Consider the following 23,056-nt stretch of genomic DNA (forward strand, 5'->3'; position numbering starts at 1 on the left):
TTTTTCCTACACAATCCGATCTCTACACCGGCCTTTGCCTTTCAAATGACGTTCATTGCAAACGTCTACTTTATGACTTGTGCATTTCATCGGAACTTTTCTTTCAACCAATCATTTGTCGACAAAAATGGTATTCCCATTTGTTGACCTAATTTCTTTAATATACATGTTGCCGTTGTTCCACCAAACACGTAAACTTTCTTCTATATATACAAAGCTACGCTTTCTACATATTCTCTCTCATTTTCGACCTTGAAATGTTTCAAGACATTACAACAAAGGCAAACGTTTTAGAGTCTATTTCTTGCATTAAGGTGAATAAACAGGAGTCTTTTTTATGGGTAACTGTTTCGAAAGAGCAAAAGAATGGAATAAATTCCATGGAGGCTACAAAGAGAATAAGAGAAAGCAGATAGTGGCTTCAGACACAATAGACTTTCATGAGCAGAGAAACCTCTTGAAGAAGGAGAATGCTGAGCTTGGAGATATGAAAATGGACGATGACAAATCTGGTTGGCTATTGAATGGAGGTTCCGATGTTTCTCTGTATATTGTCACATGGAATATGAATGGCAAGGTATGGGGGATGATGATTTGAAGTCTTTTATATTGTATTATGTGAACTTTGTTTTATTGCTTTTGGTTTATAAATTTTTTGAACAAGTTTTGTAAATAGGTATGAGATTAATTGGGCTAGACCTTAGAGAGATCATTATGGATTGGTTAAACTAGTAAGGGAATTGAAAGATCTTTTAGAAAGTTGTGATGTTTCATTTATATAGCTTTCATCGGATGTTCACTAATTTGATCTTTTGGAAAGTTGTGCATTAGCCACCCTTAAACATGACACACTAAGGTATAAATGAAGCGCAGAAAAATAATTCAACTTTGACTATTTAATACTTTTAGCCTAGGAACCAAGCCTTAGTGTGTGATGTTTAAGTTATTCTTGTTTGATTTATATATATTTTATCTAGAAATACAATTTATTTGGATCACTATTGATAAATATTAAAATGCATTCGATTAAAAATGAATTACTTCATTTTATAAATTTTGGACTGATAAATTTGATTAGATTAGTAATGGAACATAACTATCTTCTAGAAAATCTTTATGCTTTATTTTTGTAGATTTGGTTTAGAAATGAATGGTAAACAAGTCATGAATTTGAATTATTTATGAGAAAATGTGAACATGAATTTGATAAACGATTATACAACTAAATTTAGAATAAAACATCATAACCTTATATCATAAGAGAGTCTATGAAAAAATTCTATTTGTAGTTTATATATTTTGTTTCTCACTCAAGTGATAGTTTTGAGTCAAGAAGTTGAAAGGTTAAGTTTATATTAAACTCAAATTCTTTATTATATATGATAAACTTATTTTGATTTAGGTTCTATTTGTACCAGGTTGCTTCTCATGACTTGCCAAAGCTTCTAGAAAGAAAACAAGAGAGATTTGATTTTTATGTGATGGGGTTGCAAGAAGCTCCCCATGGAGATATTGTTGCTATTATTCAAAAGGCTCTTGGTCGCAATTATAGGTTTGTCAATATATTTAAAATCTTATGTTTATTATGGTACACAATTACCTCTTTTACAATTGTTTGTTTGGTAAATTTGATTATAACATTGATGACTTATTTGATGTTTAAATGTAGAAAGGTTAGTGTAGCCACAATACAATCATTGCAACTTTACATTTTTGGAAGAAAATATTGGGATCCATTAATTCGAGGTAAGATTATATGTTTGTTTATCTTTATTTATTAAACACAAAAAGAAATTGAAGTAAGTGTAACTATATTGTAACAAAACTTATTTTAATTGTGGATTGATGTAGATGTGAGAGTGGGTAAAATTAGAAGCGGTGGTTTAGGTGGTGTAGTAGGACGACAAAAGGGTGCTGTAGCTATTTCCTTCAAATTCATACATGCCTCTTTCATCTTCATATCATGCCATCTTGCACGTAAGAATATTTTACTTTAAGCTTATTTATCAAAATCTATGTTTTAGAAATATTATTGACTAACTTTTAAATCATTATTAACTATTTAAACATTGAACTTTTTGATATTTGAAAAAATAAATATGATAACTTACAATCAGGTATTTTTATTTTTATTTTATCAATTCATTTCTTGAAAAAACAATACATCTAATTTGGTAAACCAATTTTCTTTTTGAAGTTTTAAATAGATTATATTATAATAGCAATTTTTCCTTTTTCGATCATTAATAAAATAGTAGAAACATTTTTTTTTCTAAGTTTCACGTTACATTTTGTGCAGTTGCTTGGGTGTGACATTAAACTGGATCTTAGCCAGGTCATTAATCTAAGATAAAACTGGATATGACTGAATAATAAAAAATATATCCTTCTCACTAGTTTGATTAATAATAAATCATAAATAAGAGAAAGACAACATGATTGACATTTTTGTAGGCATGTAATAGACTGTTCTACGATTTATGTAAAGATGTTTGGGGAAGTGTTTATTTCTTACAATTGATGAGAATTGGTGTGGGAGTTTACTTTCAATTATAAAATCATTAATTTATTATTAATGTTTATACTTCTCTCCGTGTGTTCTCTTTTTTTTTCATACTACGTAAAGTCTCCGTAGTTTATAATAAAAGTTGGCATGTGTAGTTTGTTGGTTCAATTCTATAAAATTTACGATGTAGCAAAAGGTTCTGAATATATTGTACGTTGCTTCTAACTTCTAATTGTTGTGATGATAGATAAGTGAATATAATTTATAATATTGATATTATACACCTAGCAAGTTAAGGTAGAATTGATGAGGAAGATCTATAATTAAGTATGTTTGAGTTAGAGTAGTATTGGATTGGACAATTTTCAGTGAAAGTCTAATATTTCAATTTTATGAGCATTACCTAGATATAAAAGTGCTAAGTGTAACATTCACTCTCATAGTATACCTAGATATGAATTCATTCTCATAATAAATGGATCTTTTTGAACCACTAATTATGAAATATAGTCAATAATTTTGAGTTGAAAACTACATTATTGAATTCCGATAGAAACAAAATTGAACTAGAGAAAAATGATGCCATATTTAAGAATTTTAGATAAAAATTATGACACAAATATGATTATATTTGAGTGCAGCTCATGAAGGTAATGTAGAAGAGCGCAATTCTCAATACCAACATATTAGCCAAACCATCTTTTCAGAGTCATCAAGAAGATTGAAAATAAATCCCTTTGCCTTTCCAAGAAAGGAGAACAAAATCATAACTCCAACTTCTCTTGAGACATTTGACATGGTGGTGTGGTTAGGTGACCTTAATTATCGAGTTGAGGCATCTAGAAAATCAGTTGGTTTTCTCATCAATCAAAATTTGCAACAGGTAAATCACTATTTTTTTACAATTCTCTCTTTTCTTTGTAACTTGAAATAGTCATGAAAGTTTTTAGATTTGATTTTATAAGATTTTTTAACATTAATGTTTGGGATCATACTACATGATCTTTGCTAAAAGATCATGTAGTATGACATGGAATGTTGATATTTAATGAATCTTACACAATCTAATGGAAAAACTTTCATGAACATTTATATGAATTGTAAAAATCTAATAATTAAATAACTTAGAAATACTTTCATTTATTTCCAATAATTTTTATTTTTTTATAAAATGATGTTATGACTATTTAACAGCTACAAGGGAAAGACCAACTTTCTCAAGAAGCCAAAAAAGGAGAGATATTTCATGGATTCTGTGAGGGGCCACTATCATTTCGACCCACTTACAAATATGATATTGGTACAGATGATTATGACACAAGCTCAAAGGTTTATAACTGCAAGATTAAATTTATTAGTCAATTGCACAATGCTCTTTTTAAATATCATCATTTTTATTTCTTTATTTCCATGCAGAGGAGAGTGCCATCATGGACAGATAGAATTCTATACAAAATAAATTCCCCATCTATTATGAAAGCACATGTGGAGGAGTATGATTGCATCGAGTCAATCAAAGAGTCTGATCACAAACCTGTAAAAGCACGTCTCCATGTCAACTTTAAGCAACCACTCATAAACAACCTCCAAATTACAACGTCCTACTCATGTATGCATTAAAGGATCAAGTTTTTATAATTTGTTTGTAAATAATCTGATAGTGGCCTTAAGTTTGGTGTGTTTTCTAATGGTTAAATGTGTTAATGTTGGTGTAGTAATAGAATAAGTAACTTTTAAGAAAGGCTAAATGGTTTTCCTTTGTGAATATTCTTTAGATGTAATGACTACTGAGCCTACTATTCATTTTTATGAGAGAAGGGTTTTTGTGAGCCACTATTTATAAAATATGAGTTAGAAAATTTGACTTGAAAATTACATAGTTGAATCATGAAAGCAATATCATAATTTGAATTGATGTAGAAAATATATCCGACCTATGAATTTGTTTGTGTTATTACCATAATAAAAGTTGACTTGAAAAGAAAAGATCTTAATGATGTAAATGTTATCAAAAGTTTCAATACTTTCATTTTTGTCGGACTAACAAATCTGTATTGGAAAATTTTGACAATTTCTGAAAGTTACTAAGGTGTTCTTTTTAACTAAACAAAAAAATTCTCAAAGGAAAAAGAAGAAGATAAGATTAAAGTTCAGGTTCTACTAATTCAATGGATCCATTTTGACTATTGTAATATAATATTTTTTTCCTATTACCATTACTCTTGCTCATTTCATGAAAGGAACTATTAATAAAATCATGCCAATCATAGTTCCAAAACAAAAAAAATTCCCCTCTACTTCTTCCAACTCTAAACTGAAAATGAAATCCAAGCACATATATCATTAGTATAAACTGATCAATTTAATGTATTGTTAGTGTAGAATCTATATGTACAATAACACAAGAAAAAACCTTAATAATCCAATGTTAAATGAGGTTTCCACCAATATTCTCAACAACACAGATTTATATTTTACATATGTGAGGAGGTGGGCAAGTTACACAAGCCCTCGTAAAGCCCCTGAAGCACATTTTTTATATAAAAAAGTCCTTATTTCTAACAGGTGATTATGATTTAAACAAGTTCATTCTCACCTTTGTTATTATAGTAGCAAACCTGAACACTAAATTTACCTTCAAGCCACTAACTAGCTTCGTGATTGTGTATTGAAGCCTACATGTGTTGTCATTTAAACCATGAAAGTGTCCCAGTCAACAAAAATTTGGCTGCTTTGATTCTCTACTGTTTTCTTATAAGTATACAATAGATATAAATGTTTACAACACTGTAGCGTAAGGACACACAACTTTAAAAAATTCACAACATCAAACACATTACACCCACCAATATAGTAGCTTCAATCCAATAGCAACTTCGGCATAGTCACCCTAATTTCGACAGACAAGGATGCATCCATATCTTCTACGAACTCTTGTGGTCACAATGCCAATGCCTGTATGATTTGTGGAGACTTTATATATGCAAAATCTCTCATAGACACCCTTTTATAATAATCTTTTTAATCTTAAGGTATTGAGTCAAAAATTTATCACACTAAGAACATAGCACTCCATCGCAATTAATATAAATAAATTAACTATTATTCTGTGAGTATGTGAGTTCTCAATTTTTGGTCTCTATTGTAAGACGTGAGACTATAGTTTTCAATAACATTCTAAGCATCAAGTTGTTCCTCAAAAATCATGTCACATGCAAAAATCTTGCCAAATTCTAAAATCTTGTGGAATTTTTTTTATATTAAATTGATATTAAGTTTTATGATCCTTTTATTCTATTGGCCATTGGCATTTTTTTGGGTAATCTTTTTCATTTTCTGTCCAAATATTAGAAAAAATATTGCCAAACATCCACCTAGTCTAGGCTATGCTTTGACAGCTGTGTTTCTCCATTGTCTATTTCTATGTTGTAGAACATTGATATATTGCCACATACCTACCAATGTGTTGGACATAGCTTCTCATTTTATGAACCCAAGTGAATTCAGATCGATCATAAGTAGTTTTGGAATGGCTTCAATAGAAATGGAGTAGAATAGGTACAATGTGTAGATCTTTTGTAAAAAAATAAATCAATAGTTTTGTTCTTACTTCGGTTTGTGCATTTATTCTAGAGCTCTATGCTTGCATTTTTTTCTACTTTTGCATAGAATTCACTTGTTCCTTGCCCTACTCTATCAAGCCATTTCACTACGATCTTTGTGCCCTTGGATAAAACACCTTGGTACATAGAACCGAATTCTTCATTTCCTAGCTTTGTTTTAAATTTATCCATAACAATTTGTAAATATTTGAATAAATATCACACAATTGAAGTTCTATGTATCTTTAGATTCTTCTTCATTTTGATTTTTCCTACTACCTGGCCATGCTAGGAGGAGAGTAAGGAGGAGGATTGCACTAGGCCTACAACCAAAGAACTGATGATTATAATTGTGTGTATGTTTCTTCCCTTGGATGTTAGCTGAATTTTGAGGTAAGAAATAGAACTATAGAAATCATTTGTTGGATTCTTGTTCATTTCAAGAGAGTAGACATTTGTTTCCATTTGTTTCCAAATAACAATACCCATTCGAAAAATTGGCATTGCCAAAACCCCCATAACTAAAAAATAATTTCTGAGATAGATGGTTTTGTAGGCTTCTCTTGTGCCCAAATTAGGAATAGTGTCATTTTCCTAGATATATATGAAATAGGAAACATGATCCATTTGACAAAAATGACCATCTGTACTAAGGTTATTTGATATTTTTAAAAAGTGCATACCATGAGATTGGGGGAAAGACCTCCTTCACTAGGCATTGACTGTTGAACTTGTACAAAAGCATGTTCAAAATTTACTCCTTTTGAGAAAATGCACTCCCCATCAATATACACACCATAGTCCTTACAATATTGTGGATAATCGCATGCACTCAATTCTGATGGAAAATTAGAGAAATGGTCTATATAAAACTTTCATATTGTTGAGAGGAATGAATAAAACCTATCATCGCTTTGAATCAACTTTAGAAAAGAAAGAATTTTATGGTTTTACCAAGGAATAACTATATTGTATGATAGGATTATTCATTTTGTTAGTAACTATCCCTCTCGTTTTTTGGTTAGGTTGGAGAGGAATAGAAGCCTCTTGTCCCATTTTTATTTTTGGTTCATAAGATTCTGTGGGAGTGTATCTAGATTCCATTTATGCTATATGAGTTTTAAGCAATGGCTCAGCAACCATTAAGGGAAATTTTGGCTCAACACTATTGTTTACATTTGCTCTAGTAGACATTTACAAAAAAGTAGATTCATAGTGAGCAAACTTGAACTGAAAATTTTGTAGAGAACAAAGTTGTTGAAGATGCAAAAGAAAATGAAAGAAAAAACATTTTAAAGTGGTAAAAATAAAATTCTACAATATTTTTTCATTGGCCTCTTTGCCATATCTTTTCTGGAGTAAGATGCTACTTTTCATGCACAAAATGACACTATAGAAAACATTAAAAGTTCATTCTCTTCTAATTTTATGCAGTTTACACTAATAGAGATATAAGATAAACATTATTATTTAACCCTAAATTATAGTAGTCTTTTCTTTCTCTATTGGAATAAAAGGTGTTTACAAATAAGATCTCTAGCTAGAGAATAACAAAGGTGTTAAAGGGAAATTAAATTTTAGAACAATGACTACATAGTGGCAGCATGAGGTGCACTACAACATAACCAATAAGGTAAGATCCTTGTCTCAAAGTAAAGGGTTTGGTACCATGATGACTTCATTTTCTTCGGTTCGTATAATGAGGAAAGTAGAAGTATACATAGAAGAAAAATCTTTAGACTAGTAGGATCCCACCATAGAACCAAGATGAAACCCTTAGCAATAGAATATTAGTAGATGGATTTAAAATGTCATTTTTTTTCTATATGATCAATATGAATTATAGTTCTACCCACCATTATATTTTGTGATTTTTTTTCTTTCAATGATTTTGTGGTAATACTACTCTGTATATCTACAAATATTTTAGATTTATACAAGTGGAAGTTCAACCTTATTCAAAAATTGTATGCATGAAAGATTAGAGATTTCTTGTTCCAAGGAAGACTTAGTTGAAAATCAAATACCCAAAATTGCCCCTGAAAAAGTGTACTCATATGTAGGTATTAAATTGAAGGCTAATTTTAAGAAAATTAGTGAAGTGTACAATAGTAAACATCTATGTTAAAGGGTTGAGCTTCTTATAGATTGCATACATTATATCAATGGTTAGTTTATATCAAAGGATGTATAGATATTCATTCAATTAATATACTAAAAACTATTAGTCAAAATTCCAAATTCATTAGTACAACCTTTGAGAATTTCAAAAAAAAAATGTTACAAAAGTGAAGTAATGGGTTAAACAAAAAGAAATTTGAAGAGATACAACAACATAAAGAGGGTAAGTGCACCAAGTTGTGGTGTCAAAAGGGGGGTATAAGTGGACACCTTTTCTATGAAATCAATAATTTCTGAACTTCAACAAGAATTTGAAGATAGTTATGCTCAAAATTTTAAGAAATGACAAAAACAAAAGTAGTAGTCCTTTGAATTTAGTTTCTAAACTACTAGTTTTTTTGCAAAATGTTTAGTTTTAGGTCCTCAAAAAAGGAGGCCACAAAAAGTGGTACTTTTTATTCCAAAAAAACATAACACAATACAAAGTGTGGCCCCCCTAAAATTTTAACTTTTTTTTTGAAATTCTTTAATCGCTCTGGTCAAAAGTTATCTAACACTATGTAGTTTATCCCAGATTTTTTAGGTAATTTTATAAAGTGCATTTTTCTTTATGAATTTTTTAATTAGACACATCCCAAAAATGTGAAATATCTATGTGCCCCCCCTAGAAATGATTGAAAACTAATCTAAAATAAAAACTTCTTTTTTTCCAAAATGTGTAGAATGGAGTCTAGTTTCTAAAAAATTGAGTTGTTATAAAATTTGATGAAGGAGCTAAAATCTATAGCCCAATTAGTACATGTTGGTTTTTGATTAAAAAAATGGACATACATTCAAAAGAAATTATAGATGAAAGGCTTGAAATAGTTCAAATAAAAAATAAATTATATGGTTATATAGCTAACACAGAGACCTACAATGTCATGTAACCTAATTTTTATTGACACTCAACCACGAGGAAACTTGAAGGAGAGCACACAAGAAAAATAAATCATTTTTTGTATTTTTGTAGTAAAACATGTCTTAGACCAGTTTATAGACTCCAAACCTTTGGGTTGGATTCCCAAGGCAAAACCAAACCTTAGGTTTGGTAGAATGCAAAGCTTTGAATAGCGCATGCACGCTATTTAAATCTTTTTAAATTTAAGTCTTAATAGTGTGTGCATGCTTTAGTGCGCACACACTATTGAGACCTAAATAGTGCATAGAGAGGGAAGGAGAGAGGAAGAGTGACAACAACACACACACACAAAGAGAGAGAGAGAGAGAGAGAGAGAGAGAGAGAGAGAGAGAGAGGGCATGGGTGTGTGTGTGAGAGAGAGAGAAAGTAGGGGATGGGAGAGGGGAGAGAGAGAGTAGGGGATGGGGGAAAGGAAGTGAGAGAAAGTAGGGGTGGTAGAAAGAGAGTATAGGATGGGAGAGAGAGGAAGTGTGAGAGAGAGAGTATGGGTGGTAGAGAGAGAGTACAGGATGGGAGAGGAAGTGTGAGAGAGAGAGTAGGGGTGGTAGAGAGAGAGTGGGGGATGGGAGAGAGATTGAGAGTAGGTGATGGGCGAAAGAGGAAGTGTGTGAGAGAGTAGAGGTGGTAGAGAGAGAGTACATGATGAGAGAGAGAGAGAGAGATTGAGAGTAGGAGATGAAAAAGAGAGTAGGTAGTGGGAGAGGGAGTGAGAGAGGGAGAGAGAGGAGGATGGGAGTGTATGTGAGAGAGAGAGTATGGCATGGGACAGAGTGTGAGAGTGTGAGAGAGAGTAGCGGTGGCAGAGAGAGAAAGTAGGGGATGGGAGAGGGGAGAGAGAGAGTAGGGGATGAGAGAGAGGAATTGTGAGAGAGAGTAGGGGTGGCAGAGAGAGTATGGGATGGGAGAGACAGATTGAGAGTAGGGGATGGAGGAGAGAGTAGGTAGTGGGAGACAAAGTGGGAGAGGGAGAGCAAGAGAGAGAGGAGGAGGATGAGAGTGTGTGTGTGTGTGTGAGAGAGAGAGAGAGTAGGGGATGGGAGAGGGGAGAGAGAGGGCGGGGATGCGAGTGTGTGTGTGTATGTGTGAAAGAGAGAGAGTAGGGATGGGAGAGGGGAGAGAGATAGAGTAGCCTAAGAGAGAGTAGGTGATGGGAGAGGGAGAGGGAGAGGGAGAGGTAGAGGGGGGATGGAAGTGTGTAAGAGAGAGTAGGGCATGAGAGAGAGTGCAAAAGAGAATAGGGGTGGTAGAGAGAGTAGGGGATGGGAGAGAGAGAGAGTAGAGAGGGAGAGTGAGTGAGAGAGATAGTAGGTGGTGGCAGAGGGAGTGGGAAAGGGAGAGAGAGGGGGGGATGGGAGTGTGTGTGAGATATCTAGAGAGTAGGGGATGGGAGAGAGAGAGGGGGGGGATGGTAATGTGTGTCTATGAAAGAGAGACAGTAGGGGATGGGAGAGGGGAGAGAGTAGGGGGTGATAGAGAGATAGTACAGTATGGGAGAGAGAGTGAGAGTAGGGGATGGGAGAGAGTGTGAGAGTGAGAGAGAGAGAGAGTAGGGGGTGGCAAAGAGAGTAGGGGATGGGGTAGAGAGTAGGTGATGGGAGAGGGAGAGAGAGAGAGTAGGGAATGGAAGAGGGGAGAGAGAGTAGGGGATGGGAGAGGGGAGAGAGAGAGAGGAGCTCGAGAGAGAGTAGGGGATGGGAGAGGGGAGAGAGAGAGAAAAGCTTGAGAGAGAGTAGGGGATGGGAGAGATAGAGAGTAGGTGGTGGGAGAGGGAGAGGGAGAGGGAGAGAGAGGGGGATGAGAATGCATGTGTGTGTGTGTGTGTGTGTGTGTGTGTGAGAGAGAGAGAGAGAGAGAGAGAGAGAGAGAGAGAGAGAGAGATGAGAGAGTAGGAGATGGGAGAGAGTGTAAGAATGTGAGAGAGAGTAGGGGGTGAGAGAGAGAGAGAGAGAGAGAGAGAGAGTAGGAAATGGGAGACGGAATGGAGAGAGAGAGAGAGAGAGAGAGAGAGAGAGAGAGAGAGAGAGAGAGAGGGGGGGGGGGGATGGGTGTGTGTGTGTGAAATAGAGAGAGTATGGGATGAGAGAGGGGAGAGAGAGTAGGTGGTGGGAGAGGGAGTGGGAGAGGGGGGATGAGAGTGTGTGTAAGTGAGAGTGTAGGGGATAGGAGAGAGTGTGAGAGTGTGAGAGAGAGTAGGGGTGGCATAGAGAGAGTAGGAGAGAGAGAGAGAGAGAGAGAGAGAGAGAGAGAGAGAGAGAGAGAGAGAGAGAGAGTAGGGGATGGGAGAGAGATAGAGTAGAGAGGGAGAAAGTGAGAGAGAGAGATAGTAGGCAATGGGAGAGGGAGTGGGAGAGGGGGAGAGAGGGGGGATGAGAGTGTGTGTGAGAGATCTAGAGAGTAGGGGATGGGAGAGGAAAGAGAGGGGGGATGTGAGTGTGTGGGTGTGTGAAAGAGAGAGAGTAGGAGATGGGAGAGGGAGGAGAGAGAGAGTAGCCTGAGAGAGAGAGCAGGGGATGGGAGAGAGAGTAGGTAGTGGGAGAGGGAGTGGGAGAGGGAGAGAGAGGGAGGATAGGAATTTCTATAAGAGAGAGAGAGTAGGGGTGGTAGAGAGAGAGTATAGGATGGGAGAGAGAGAGTGAAAGTAGGGGATGGGATAGAGAGAGTAGAGAGGGATAGAGAGAGTGAGAGAGATAGTAGGTGATGGGAGAGGGAGTGAGAGAGGGAGAGGGGGAGAGAGAGGGGGATGAGAGTGTGTGTAAGAGAGAGAGTAGGGGATGGGAGAGAGTGTGAGAGTGTGTGAGAGAGTAGGGGGTGGTAGAGAGAGAGAATGGGATGGGAGAGAGAGAGTGAGAGTAGGGGATGGGAGAGAGAGAGTAGATAGTGGGAGAAGGAGAGAAAGAGAGAGAGGAGGATGAGAGTGTGAGAGTAAGAGAGAGTAAGGAATGGGAGAGGGGGGGAGAGAGATAGTAGGGGATGGGAGAGAGAGTAGGAGGTGGGAGAGGGAGTAGGAGAGGGAGAGTGAGAGAGAGTAGGGGATAGGAGAGGAGAGAGAGCGAGAGAGAGTAGGGGATGGGAGAGGAAAGAGAGAGTAGGGAGAGAGCGAGAGAGTAGGGGATGGGAGAGGAGAGAGAGTAGGGGATGGGAGGGGGGCAAGAGAGAGTAGGGGATGGGAGAGGAGAGAGAGAGTAGGGAGTAGGAGAAGGAGAGTGAGAGAGAAAGTAGGGGATGGGAGAGGAGAGAGAGTGAGAGAGAGAGAGTAGGGGATGGGAGAGGAGAGAGAGAGCAAGAGAGAGTAGGGGATGGGAGAGAGAGTGAGAGGGAGTCGGTGATGGGAGAGGGAGTAGGAGAGGGAGAGTGAGAGAGAGTAGAGGAAGGGAGAGAGAGAGAGAGAGTAGGGGATGGGGGATGGTGAGCTAGGGAGAGATTTATTTTCACATAGTGCATATGTTCTATAGTGCGTATGCACTATGTGAAATCACCAAAAAATAGTCATAAAGAAGGTTTCAGTCCTTGCTGATCCATATTCTACTTTTTGTCTATTGTGCATTCTATTGTTTTGATAGAAAACATGGGTTTCAAGTTGTTGGAAGTTAGCAAACACTATTTGAAGACTTTTTGAAGCTAGAAAACACCAAATTCAATCATTTAATATGTTATTTGAAGGCTTTTTTAATATTCTTTCTATAGAAAAGGTTAGTGCAGTCCTTTTTAAATATTGTTTGTTGATATATAGAGACAAATTTGATTATAATTTGACATGTTGTTTAATATATAGTGAATTCATTGAAATTTGTATGTTTGAATGAATTGTTATTTCAAAATGATTAAAAATTTGGCAAGTTGTTTAATATATATTGTGTATTCATTGAAATATTTGTAATTTTTATATGTATTTGAATGATTTGTAATTTACAAATTGTAAGTAATTCAAATGTTTGAATAATTTGACATATAGAAATCATCATCATGCCAAGGAAGAAACCAAAAACTCAAACAAAGGAAGAGAGGGAGATCGATTTTGGAATTAAAAGAGATAAAATGAAACTACTACGTGAACAAAGAAAATTGCAAAGCAATAATGAAGAATTGACTTTCGAAGAGGAATAAGAACCACCAATATGAAGAAACAAAGAGGGAGAATTGGAAAGACAAAGATAATGAATGAGACTCTTATGCTCAAGAAGACAATTGAATTGTGAAGCTACACCATCTTCCAATGTTGGAGTCATATCATCCTCTCATGTTGAAGAGATGCTAATTTGTAGATCCGACAATGTACACTCTTCATCATGTCATGTTGAAGGCACAATATCAACATATCAAGTAGGTGATATTCCATCTTTTGCATCTTATTGCCAAGACACATCATCTTTGGTTCAAGGTACGCAAAACACTCAACCTTATGTTGATGTTCAAAATGTTGAGGGAATGAAAGAGATTACAACAACTAGAATTTGTTTTTTAAAAGACCAAAATATTTGATTGATATTGATACTAAAATTTTGAAATCAATGCCTGACAAGATTAGCAAGCATAATTATCAAAGAAAAGTTAATCGTATGTGGAGATTATTCTTTGAAGAATTAAATATTACAAGTCAATGCCAATTATTTTTTGAAATGATAAGGAATTTGAAATTTAGGCCTATCATGAAGATTATTGGGCTAAGAATGATGGACAATTCAAATGAAAAAAACATTATAAAGAATCTAATGAGTGCTTATGACAAAGTGTGTTCTAAATCATGCACCAAAGATAGTAATATCACAAGATAAGTACTTATATCAATAATAGTAAGTACCCAAATGAAAAAATCTTGACTCATTAGAAAGACAAGAAAAGCATTAAAAATTGGTAGAGGTACTCTAAGGAGAGCCATGCTAAGGCATGAGAGATTGGAAGCTCCAACAAAAAATGAGTTATGAACATTTAGAGGTAGACTACTGTGAAAGGATAAAGAAATTAGTGAAGCTTTGAAATCATTGATTGAAGATTTTTGGAAAAATAACTCACATGTCTCCCCTAATCAAAGAGATTTTTTAAGGAGGATTGGTAGCCAAAATTGTGACCCACATGCGATTTTTTTTTGGACTCAACTTAGACATAATTTTTTGCAAAATTTATTGGTATGTATCCTCAAATTTGAATAAGTTAATGATTTTTTGAGATGGGTAAACCTGTTTATGTGAAGATAAATCACACATGCGCAACTTGTTGTTATAGGATACATATTATTTTTCTAACCATTTTGATATTTTTAGGCATATATGTGTGTTTTCACATTCTAAGTTTATTTTGGAGGATTGTGACATGAATGAGCCGCCAAGTTCTTCAAGGAAATTCATATCCAACATTTTATGTGAAATGGGGGATGACAAAAAAATTTACAAGACATCATGCTTGGATGGTACATTTTTATTTTGTGGTTCTTTGCAACTTTTATCAACTTGTGAACATATGGATAATACACATGCAATTGGAAATGAAATAGTAGATTAAAAAAAATTTAGGATAGTGACATATGCTTTGAAAGATGGGAAACAAGGTAAAAGATGTGATTTAGTCATTGAAAGGATTCCAGTGTATGAGTTCATGAAGATTTTTGTGAAAAGATTATTTATGAGTATGCAAGGCATACACATAGAGCTTGATGGATGGATTTGCAATTCAAGTTGTGCAAGGATACGTTTCTATTGGATACCATTGTTTCGGTTGTAGACTTCATAACAAACTACACACTACAACCAAAAAATAAGGTTTAAGCAAAGTATTATACTTCTCAATTGGTTTCCATATTTGTTCACATAGCATTCATGCATTCACCTACAAGTGCAGAGGATGATAGGAAGATTTTGAGGGAGTGCCATTTTTACATTAGTGATGATCGATCACATTCTATGGAATTTTTACATGTTTGTTTTCAACTATTTTATGGAGATTTGGCTAACAAGGGCATACCATATGGTCAGCACATTATTTGGTCAAACAATTGCATATCTCTATTCAAGAATGCATAGATGTTCTATTGGTTGAGCAAGATGCACAGGTTGTGTAGAATTCAATATATGTGGAATTTCATAGAGGTTGGTCATGGAAAGGGAGAGCATGATGGTGCATGAAAATGCATCAAAAGAGCCTTAGCTCATGAAGAACTAAAATACAAATATGAGGTAATATTGATAGATGCAAAATCCATTGTCCAATGGTGTAACGCTACAATGGGTCTAGGTAAGGAAGGTGAGTCTATGGTTCATAGATTTTTTTGGCTGATAGATAATACTAACATTGCACCATATCAGGATTGTTGCACACTAACAGGATCCAATGAGTTGCACTCTTTTAGAAGCTCTGATGCAGGTTCATGGAGTATCCACACACAAAAAATGGCATGCTATTGTCCATCATGTGTAGAGGAAAATTGGGATGATTGTGAGTCAACTGAATGGGTGGACAAATGGGATATATGTGTTTTGGACCCAATTGACACCTATTGTCCCCCACAAGGATTGGAAATGGTAGAGATGGGTTTGTCTATTGACATTGACCTCTGGTTTGATCTAGTGTAACTTGGCAATACATATATTTATATATCTTTGTAATTTCAATATGTAACTTTATAACTTTTACCTAAGTATTTTTTGAATTAATGACCACATTTTGTACATTTATCACTATAGGCCATGTTTTTGCTATTATTGCACCTTAAGATAATGAAGAGGGGATAGATTATTATTTGTGTCATTATGTCCAAGCCAAATAAAAATTGGATCACTCTGTTATAGATGGTGAAGGTTTAGAGTACCATATTAGTGTGGTGGTTGTAACCGACACATGGATTAGATGATATTCTATGAAGAATCCTAACTTGTGGTTATTCAAGAATTGGTAAACAAAGAGGAAGATTCTTCATTATTCGAACCTTGTTGTCACATCAAATTTTGACCTAAAAAAATATGGTGGAAAACCACATAATAAGATTCTCTGGAAAGTTCATGAGTTAGACCAAAAGGAAATACTTGAGACATTACAATGTAGAGTAGATCCATTTAGTTCATTATATTGAATAGGGTGGGGGGGGGGGGGGGGGGGGGTGGGGAGAGAGAGAGAGTGAGTAGTCAATTAGATCCTTGGTGTCATTGTAAGCCAGGATAACAAATTGAACCAAAGGTCAAATTTGAGGAATTTGAGTTATTTTGTATGTAATGAGGAGTTTCTAGGTCTTTAGATAGATTTAAATTCCTTGGTGTCTTTGGACAAAAATTTAGGTGTCTAGGAGGTTATTAATTTAGCAAAAATATAAATGTTGTCATGCCAAAAACATGCAAAATGACAACTTTTCTTGCTAAATAATTGAAAAATAAGTTGAACATTGGCATAACCATTTGAATGATGGTTATGACTATTGGAGGCAAGGAATACATGTTTTAAAATGTTGTACATGGAGAGGACAACATAGTTGTATGGATTGGTGAAGATCTACATGAATAAAACTCTTGTTTTTTGACTTTTTCTCTATGTTTATGAGTTGTAGAGATGTGTATGGATTGGTGAATGAGATCAACTATCATGTTTGGATAGCCTAATGAACTAGGTTTCATTTTCATTTGGTTTGAATTTTATATCTTTTCATTTGCTTAAGTTATTCTAGTTTTTGTGAAGGTTTCTTATTTGGGCTTGAATTCAAGGGTTTTGGCAAACATGTACCTCTAACTTGAAAACCCATCATTGGAATTTAATGCCTCTATGGGGGATGAAATTTAGGGGAGTGTAATTTGATATGGAAGAGTTTCAAACCTAGAGGAATTGGTTTGATATTTTTACCAACCGGCCCTATACTGAACATTCGTATGTGTTCGACTAGGAATTGAAGAAGAAGTGACATTTAGGCTTCCAAACTAATTGTCTAAACCTAGGTGAAAGGTGAAATGGAGTTTTAGGAAGGAGATCAAGAGTTCCATGGGGTTGAGTTGATTCAATGAACCCATCTTCAAGCACTTTCTTTGGAAACCTAGCCTAATTAGTCCTATAAGTTCTATGGACTAAAGTGGAGTTTGGGTATTTTGGAATGGAGTTAGCCCTTGATTCATTGGAGTCTTCAAGAACTAGGTAAAAGGTATTTGAAAAGGTGATAATTTAGCCTTATCCTTTGGAAAGTTTGGAAGTTTAACAAGGAAAACTAAATTTTGGCCTACTAGGATTTCTAGGTCTAAGTTAGGGATATTGATCCTTTGAAGGTGTTGGGGCCTTGGAAATTCATGAATCATAGTGGTTAAGTCCTAGAAATTCTGAATTAGTTCTAATTTTGAAGTCTTAAACCCTTTTTACTTATTTTTCCTTAATTGACCTAGTTGAGGGCAAGTGTCCCTAAAGCCATATTTTGATCCAAGTTTGCCAAGAGCCCTAGGAAAAGGGAAGGAACTTAGGAGAGTGGAGTCCACTTGGATAAGTAAAGGTCATCATTTGGAAGAGGCTAGTAACCAAGACATCATCTTGAAGTGGGTTTGGGTACCCTTAGAGGTTTAAGAACCAAGTGGAAAAAGTAGGTTGTGTGCTCTACTTTAATAAGGGTCATTAGACCTAGGTGTGATAGTTAGGGTGTAGGAAGTCACAATGTATTTGGAAGGGTCACTAATTGGCCAAAAAGTAAAGGCACACCTTACCATAGGGAAATGAGAAACTTAAGGGATAAGTCTCTATCTTAGGGAAGGGTTCCTAACATGGAATTGCTAAGGGATGGCCCATTTAACAAGTTGGAAGTGTTAGAAAGTATTTTGCATGTAGTAGAAGTTTGAATTATATAAGCGGGGATAGAAAAAAGTAAAGAACATATGAAGCAAGTGAATTGAACAATGCACATATTGTTTCATCTTAAATAATGAAGTATATTGTTATCTAACTTTCTTTAAAAGGGTTCAAAGGTAGATTGAAGGTCGTCATCAACATTATTTTTGTTTAACATAACCTTTCAATATGTTGCTCTCGATTTATTTGCTTGGTAAGAAATAAGTGTAAATCTACACAAAAATCCATTTGCATTGTGTCTCATGTCTCTTATTTGCGTAGGAGAACTCTCACATGGAATGATGAAATAAGGGTGTTTAGGCCTCTTAGGTTCACCTTTAACCCTTTTGTGTGGCCCATTAGCAATTTGGGTATATTATGAACTCGTTTCTTAATGAGGTCACAAGGGAAAAATTTATGTAATTTGAATGCATATACTTATAATCTAGGGACTAGTAGTTGTGTGGGGTCAATCTAGACTCATTTGAATGGTTAAAATGCCATTTAGGCACTAAAATGTAAAAAATGCATTAAAAGTGCAAACCCTGCTATGCAACTTTGCAACTTTTTGCATAACTAAGAAAAAAAGCTTCTAATATTTCCTTAAATGGTCACAACCTTTCAAATATGGTTGGGTAAGTTGGGAAAGACCTTCGTATAGCCCTTTCAGGAAGGTGGAAGGTACAATGTATGTTTTTGGCATTGAAATCAATAAAAAGAACCTTATTTTTTGCATTCTAGGCTATTTTTTCTACATGGTATGATCATGTATGGATTCCTAGGGATTTGTGCTTGGTATGGTGGGATATATATTTGAATCACCTTTCTAATGCAATTGTTTTGAGGTCTTCAAATGTTGTAGAACTCAAGTTATTTCTATTTTAGTGTTGATAGCTCGAAATTCAAGGGTTTTGATTGAAATCAAGATATAATGTTGGATTCCACCATAGGAAACTCATGGCCTTTGGTGGAATCCTTATAATTTTAATGCACTTTAAGATGAATTTTCTTTTAGGTGATAAGATGCAGGGAGAAGGAAGAAACATGATGCCCTAGATGCATATACCTTGTATGCATCAATAGACAAACCTGTTGTCCCAGCATTTTAAGTCCTCAAAACTCTATATTATGGTCTATAACTTGGTAATAAACATATTTGGATCATTGTTGAACATTTCCATTTGGTCTCATGTTTTTAGCATGTGTTTAAATTGTACCTCCTTTGTAAATGTTGCCTAATTAGCCCTTGTGTCTAAATGTTGTGCCCACAGGTTTTGACAAATTGCTTGCTAATGGGATCTCTCCACTTTGGAATATGATAGTACATCAAAAATAGGAAGTAATATTTGTGTTAGTCTTTACTTTTCATGCTAAGTGTAAAAATTTCAGACCTAAGTCTCATTCCTTGGGCTACTAGGAATCCAAGAGGTGAATGAAGGAACTATGTCATTTTCTCAGTTTGGGGTCTTCAATTCTAGTCCATATGCCTATCTTGATGTAAGAACATCATTTATTTAGTTTAAGTTCTTGGTTCCATGTCTCATGTAGGTTTCTTGTATCAAGCAATATTTGTTGTCAAGGTGCAAGCGTGGGGTCTTGAGCCTTGTTTGGGTTGCCAAGCCTTGTTAGGTTATTCTTGTGGGTTGTACTCTCCCAATCTACCTTGTTAGTACCCTATCACTTTCATCACTTAGGCCCTTTTTTTATGTCATTGAATGCCCTTGCATTATCCTCATAGTTACTAGTGTATAGGTAAATATTTTAATCTCGACATGTGAATAGTTTGTCTTAGTTCTCATATGTAGTCAAGGTCCTTGACATAAATTACAAGTCATAAGTTACATGCATTAAAAAAAAAAAATTGGGTCTCACAAACTTGATTGCAATTTTTCTCATGCCTAAGTAGTTGGCAGGCCTAAAGACCCAACCAATAAGTCAAATCCTTCTATGTTGATAGGCATGTATTGTAATCAAGTCTCTAGGAATTGATTGCAAGCTCTTTAAGCATCTTCATATGTCATTGGGTTAAGTTTTGCATCCCTAAAATCCAGTCTTGAAGAGCTAATTTCATATCACCCTCTTAACACAATCATAATTAAGTATTTGAGACTTGACTACATATCAACATGTATTGAACTTACAACTTGTAATGTAGCTTTAAGACCCAATTACATATTGTATCTCTTCTACGCTTGCAATCAATTATTTAGGGTATGATTACATATCTTCTTTATAGACACTTATAGGAAAAGTGATGCAAAGCAAGATGGGACCTTCCATGTTCTATGAGAAAATACTTCGAACAATGTGTTTTCCCAAAGGTTTTAGAATGCAACCTTAAGGCTTAAGTTTCCCAAATCAAGTAAATAACTTATCCAAAGACTTCTTAGTAATATAATGGTTTTGAATACCCTAATAAACCCCAAATAACTAGTTTACCAAATACCAAGAGCCTTTTTCTAAGGTAAACCAATCATCCCAACCTACTAGGTCTACAAGCCCTAATTAGCCCTCAAATGTTGTCCTCTTGCATTTTTCTCCACATTTTTCCATATCATCAAGAAAATAAATTAAAGAATAGGATATCCATTTGGCTTCTCTATAACATATAAAAGGATGAGGCATGGTTGTTTTCGACCAAGTCTCTATTGTTACACTATGGGCCACTTTTTAGGCATAAAACCCCCTCCATTTACAAAAGAAATACATGGAATAACTATCCCCCAACCATACAACTTGGTAAAGTATCTTAATATGATCCTAAAGTGAGGATTCTTCAATTGGATTGAATCCATCAACTCTCTATATGTGCTTTTTATGAAACCCTCACTAAACAAGGCCAAAAATTAGGGCCTCTTCAAATCTAACCAAGAAATTACTTCCAGGGCCTGTTAGTTAATACTTCACCATGTTTATGATGATTAATTTGATTTTTTTTTGCATAAAACCATGGCCTCCTTTAGGTAGATCTCTCGTCATTATGTCTATGGCATCAAATTTAATGCATTTTCATGCACCCAAGCACTCCAAATTTGTCCAATTGGATGATCATCTACATCCTCTAATTGTTCCCTGCATTAGTATGCATAATTACATATGATACATGTTAATAATCCATCTCCAAGTCATAGTTAGAATAGAAAGGGGATGGTTACATCATTTTTCTTGAAGGAAACTGGTGTAGAGCACCAAGGCAAATGGATAGTGGTCCTAGTTTTGGATTTGGAACATTAATAATAATGTTGTAATAAGACTAAAATACAAGGTTAATTGGGCTCTAGGTGCCATTATAAGCCAAAGTGCCAAATTGTACCAATGGGTCAAAAATAAGCAATTTTGGTGGTTTTTAGATGCAAATAGGATTTTTGTGATGCTTAGAAGGTTCTAATGGTCCTTAGGGTCATTTGGTCAAGTCCTAGGTGTATAGGAAGTTAGTTGTCAAAATTTGTCAAAATTTGCAAAAATGCTAACAACTTTGCAATATGGTTGCAAAAATGGTTGTACATTGGCATAACCATTTGAAATATGGTTATGACCATTGAATACATAGAGGACATGTTTAAATATGTTGTACATGGAGATGACAACATGATGATATGGATTGGTGAACATTTGCATGAATACAAATTTGATTTTTTTCCATTTTCATTATTTTTTTGTGTTGTACGAAACTGTATGGATTGGGAGAAGGGATCTATTGACATTGTTGGATAGCCTAATGAACTTGGATTCATTTTCTTTTGGTTTGGAGGATTTATCTTTCCATTTGTTCATGTTATTGCATTTTTTGTTCAAGTTTCTAGTTTGGGGCTAAATTCGAGGGTTTTGGCAAACATGTGCCTCTAACTTGGAGGGATGCAAGTTAGGGGAGTGTAATTTGATATGGCAGAGTTTCAGGCTACCATTTGGCCCTAGGCTAAACATCCCTATGTTCAACCCAAATTTGTAGGAGAAGTGGTGATTAGACTTCCAAACCAAATGATTTGACCCATGAAAAGGTTGAAATGGAAATGTGGCATGGGAAGGAAGAGTTTCATGTAGTTATGCTAGTTCTATGAACCCATTTCCCAACACTTTCTTTGGAACACCAACCTAATTAGGCATATTAGGTCTATGAACCAAGTGGGAGTTCAGACATGCTGGAGTAGGTTCAGCCCAAGATATTTTGGAGTTTTCAAGAACCTAGTAAAGGGTATTGAAAAAGGTAAAATTTTTGGTACCTCATTTAGAAATTTTGGAAGTTAGCCATAAAAAACTGAAAATTGACCTACTAGGATTTCTAGGCCTAATTTTAGGAATTTGGTCTTTTAGGGGTGTTAGAACCCTAAAAGTGCATGAATCTCTGTGGTATAGCCTATGATGTTGATCCTAGCCTAAGTTTGGAGTTTGGAAATCAAATTTCACATTTTTCCTTATTTGGCCTAGTTGAAGGCTAGTGTTGCTAAAAACTATAATTGACCCAAGTTTCCTAAGAGCCCTAGAGAAGTAGAAAGACCTTAGAAAAGTGGATTCCACTTAGATAGACAGTGGTCATCATTGGGTAAAGGTTGGTAAGCTTGATTGGCATCTTGCAGTGGGTTGGGTGCTACTAGGCACTTAGGAAGTTTTTGGTGAAAGAAGGTTGTAAGCTTTGCATCAAAAAAAATGTGAAAATGACTATCTACAACACTTTGTCTAAATAAATGAAAACTTCAAATTGGACTTAGGTGTGGTAGTATGGGTATTGGATGCCATTTATTGCAAACTTCCAAACACGAAGAGTTTTATTCTTGCATTTCACTAATCTCACTATGTCCATGGTCATTGTTCTCTTTTCATTCATGTTTGGGGTATGTTCCTAGTGCATGGTTTTCATTTTTTTTTATCTACCTAGGCTAGAATAAACAACCCTTGGATAAGAAGTCAATGGTTGTCAAAGAAAGACACCATTTTGTATGCTTAAGGCACTTTATGCAATTTATAAGCAAAAATTGCTCAATAGGAAAATTCAGGATTTTTAATGTTTTTGGTCAAGAAATCCTAAGACTGAGTTGTTTTTAGTTGGTTTTAGGTATCTTAGAACCTTTTCCAAGTCCTAGAACTGGAATC

At 35.1% G+C, this 23,056-nt stretch overlaps 1 protein-coding gene across 2 annotated transcripts; it reads left to right on the plus strand.

Moving 5' to 3' along the window:
* Positions 1-257: 257 nt before the first annotated feature.
* LOC149563527 (type IV inositol polyphosphate 5-phosphatase 11-like) lies at positions 258-4,159 on the plus strand. 2 transcript variants are annotated; one of them, XM_089824020.1, is made up of 7 exons: positions 258-577; positions 1,419-1,552; positions 1,670-1,746; positions 1,852-1,977; positions 3,148-3,389; positions 3,701-3,835; positions 3,923-4,159. In XM_089824020.1, the coding sequence occupies exons 1-7, from the start codon at positions 338-340 to the stop codon at positions 4,124-4,126; spliced, it is 1,158 nt and encodes a 385-aa protein (XP_089680146.1). In that variant the 5' UTR covers positions 258-337; the 3' UTR covers positions 4,127-4,159. The 2 variants fall into 2 exon arrangements, with proteins under 2 accessions (XP_089680146.1, XP_089680147.1); XM_089824021.1 differs by having other exon boundaries at positions 3,701-3,806.
* The last annotated feature ends 18,897 nt before the right edge of the window (positions 4,160-23,056 follow it).

The sequence above is a fragment of the Cupressus sempervirens genome, chromosome 4 (assembly GCF_028749045.1).
Source record: "Cupressus sempervirens isolate cs-2001-9-10 chromosome 4, ASM2874904v1, whole genome shotgun sequence".
NCBI lineage: Eukaryota > Viridiplantae > Streptophyta > Pinopsida > Cupressales > Cupressaceae > Cupressus > Cupressus sempervirens.

Bases quoted from the DNA above. Each gene is read 5' to 3' on its own strand.
- LOC149563527 (XM_089824020.1), top strand. From the start codon at position 338: ATGGGTAACTGTTTCGAAAGAGCAAAAGAATGGAATAAATTCCATGGA. The intron at 1,978-3,147 runs GTAAGAATATTT...ATTTGAGTGCAG, and splicing joins CATATCATGCCATCTTGCAC to CTCATGAAGGTAATGTAGAA. The intron at 3,836-3,922 runs GTTTATAACTGC...ATTTCCATGCAG, and splicing joins ATTATGACACAAGCTCAAAG to AGGAGAGTGCCATCATGGAC.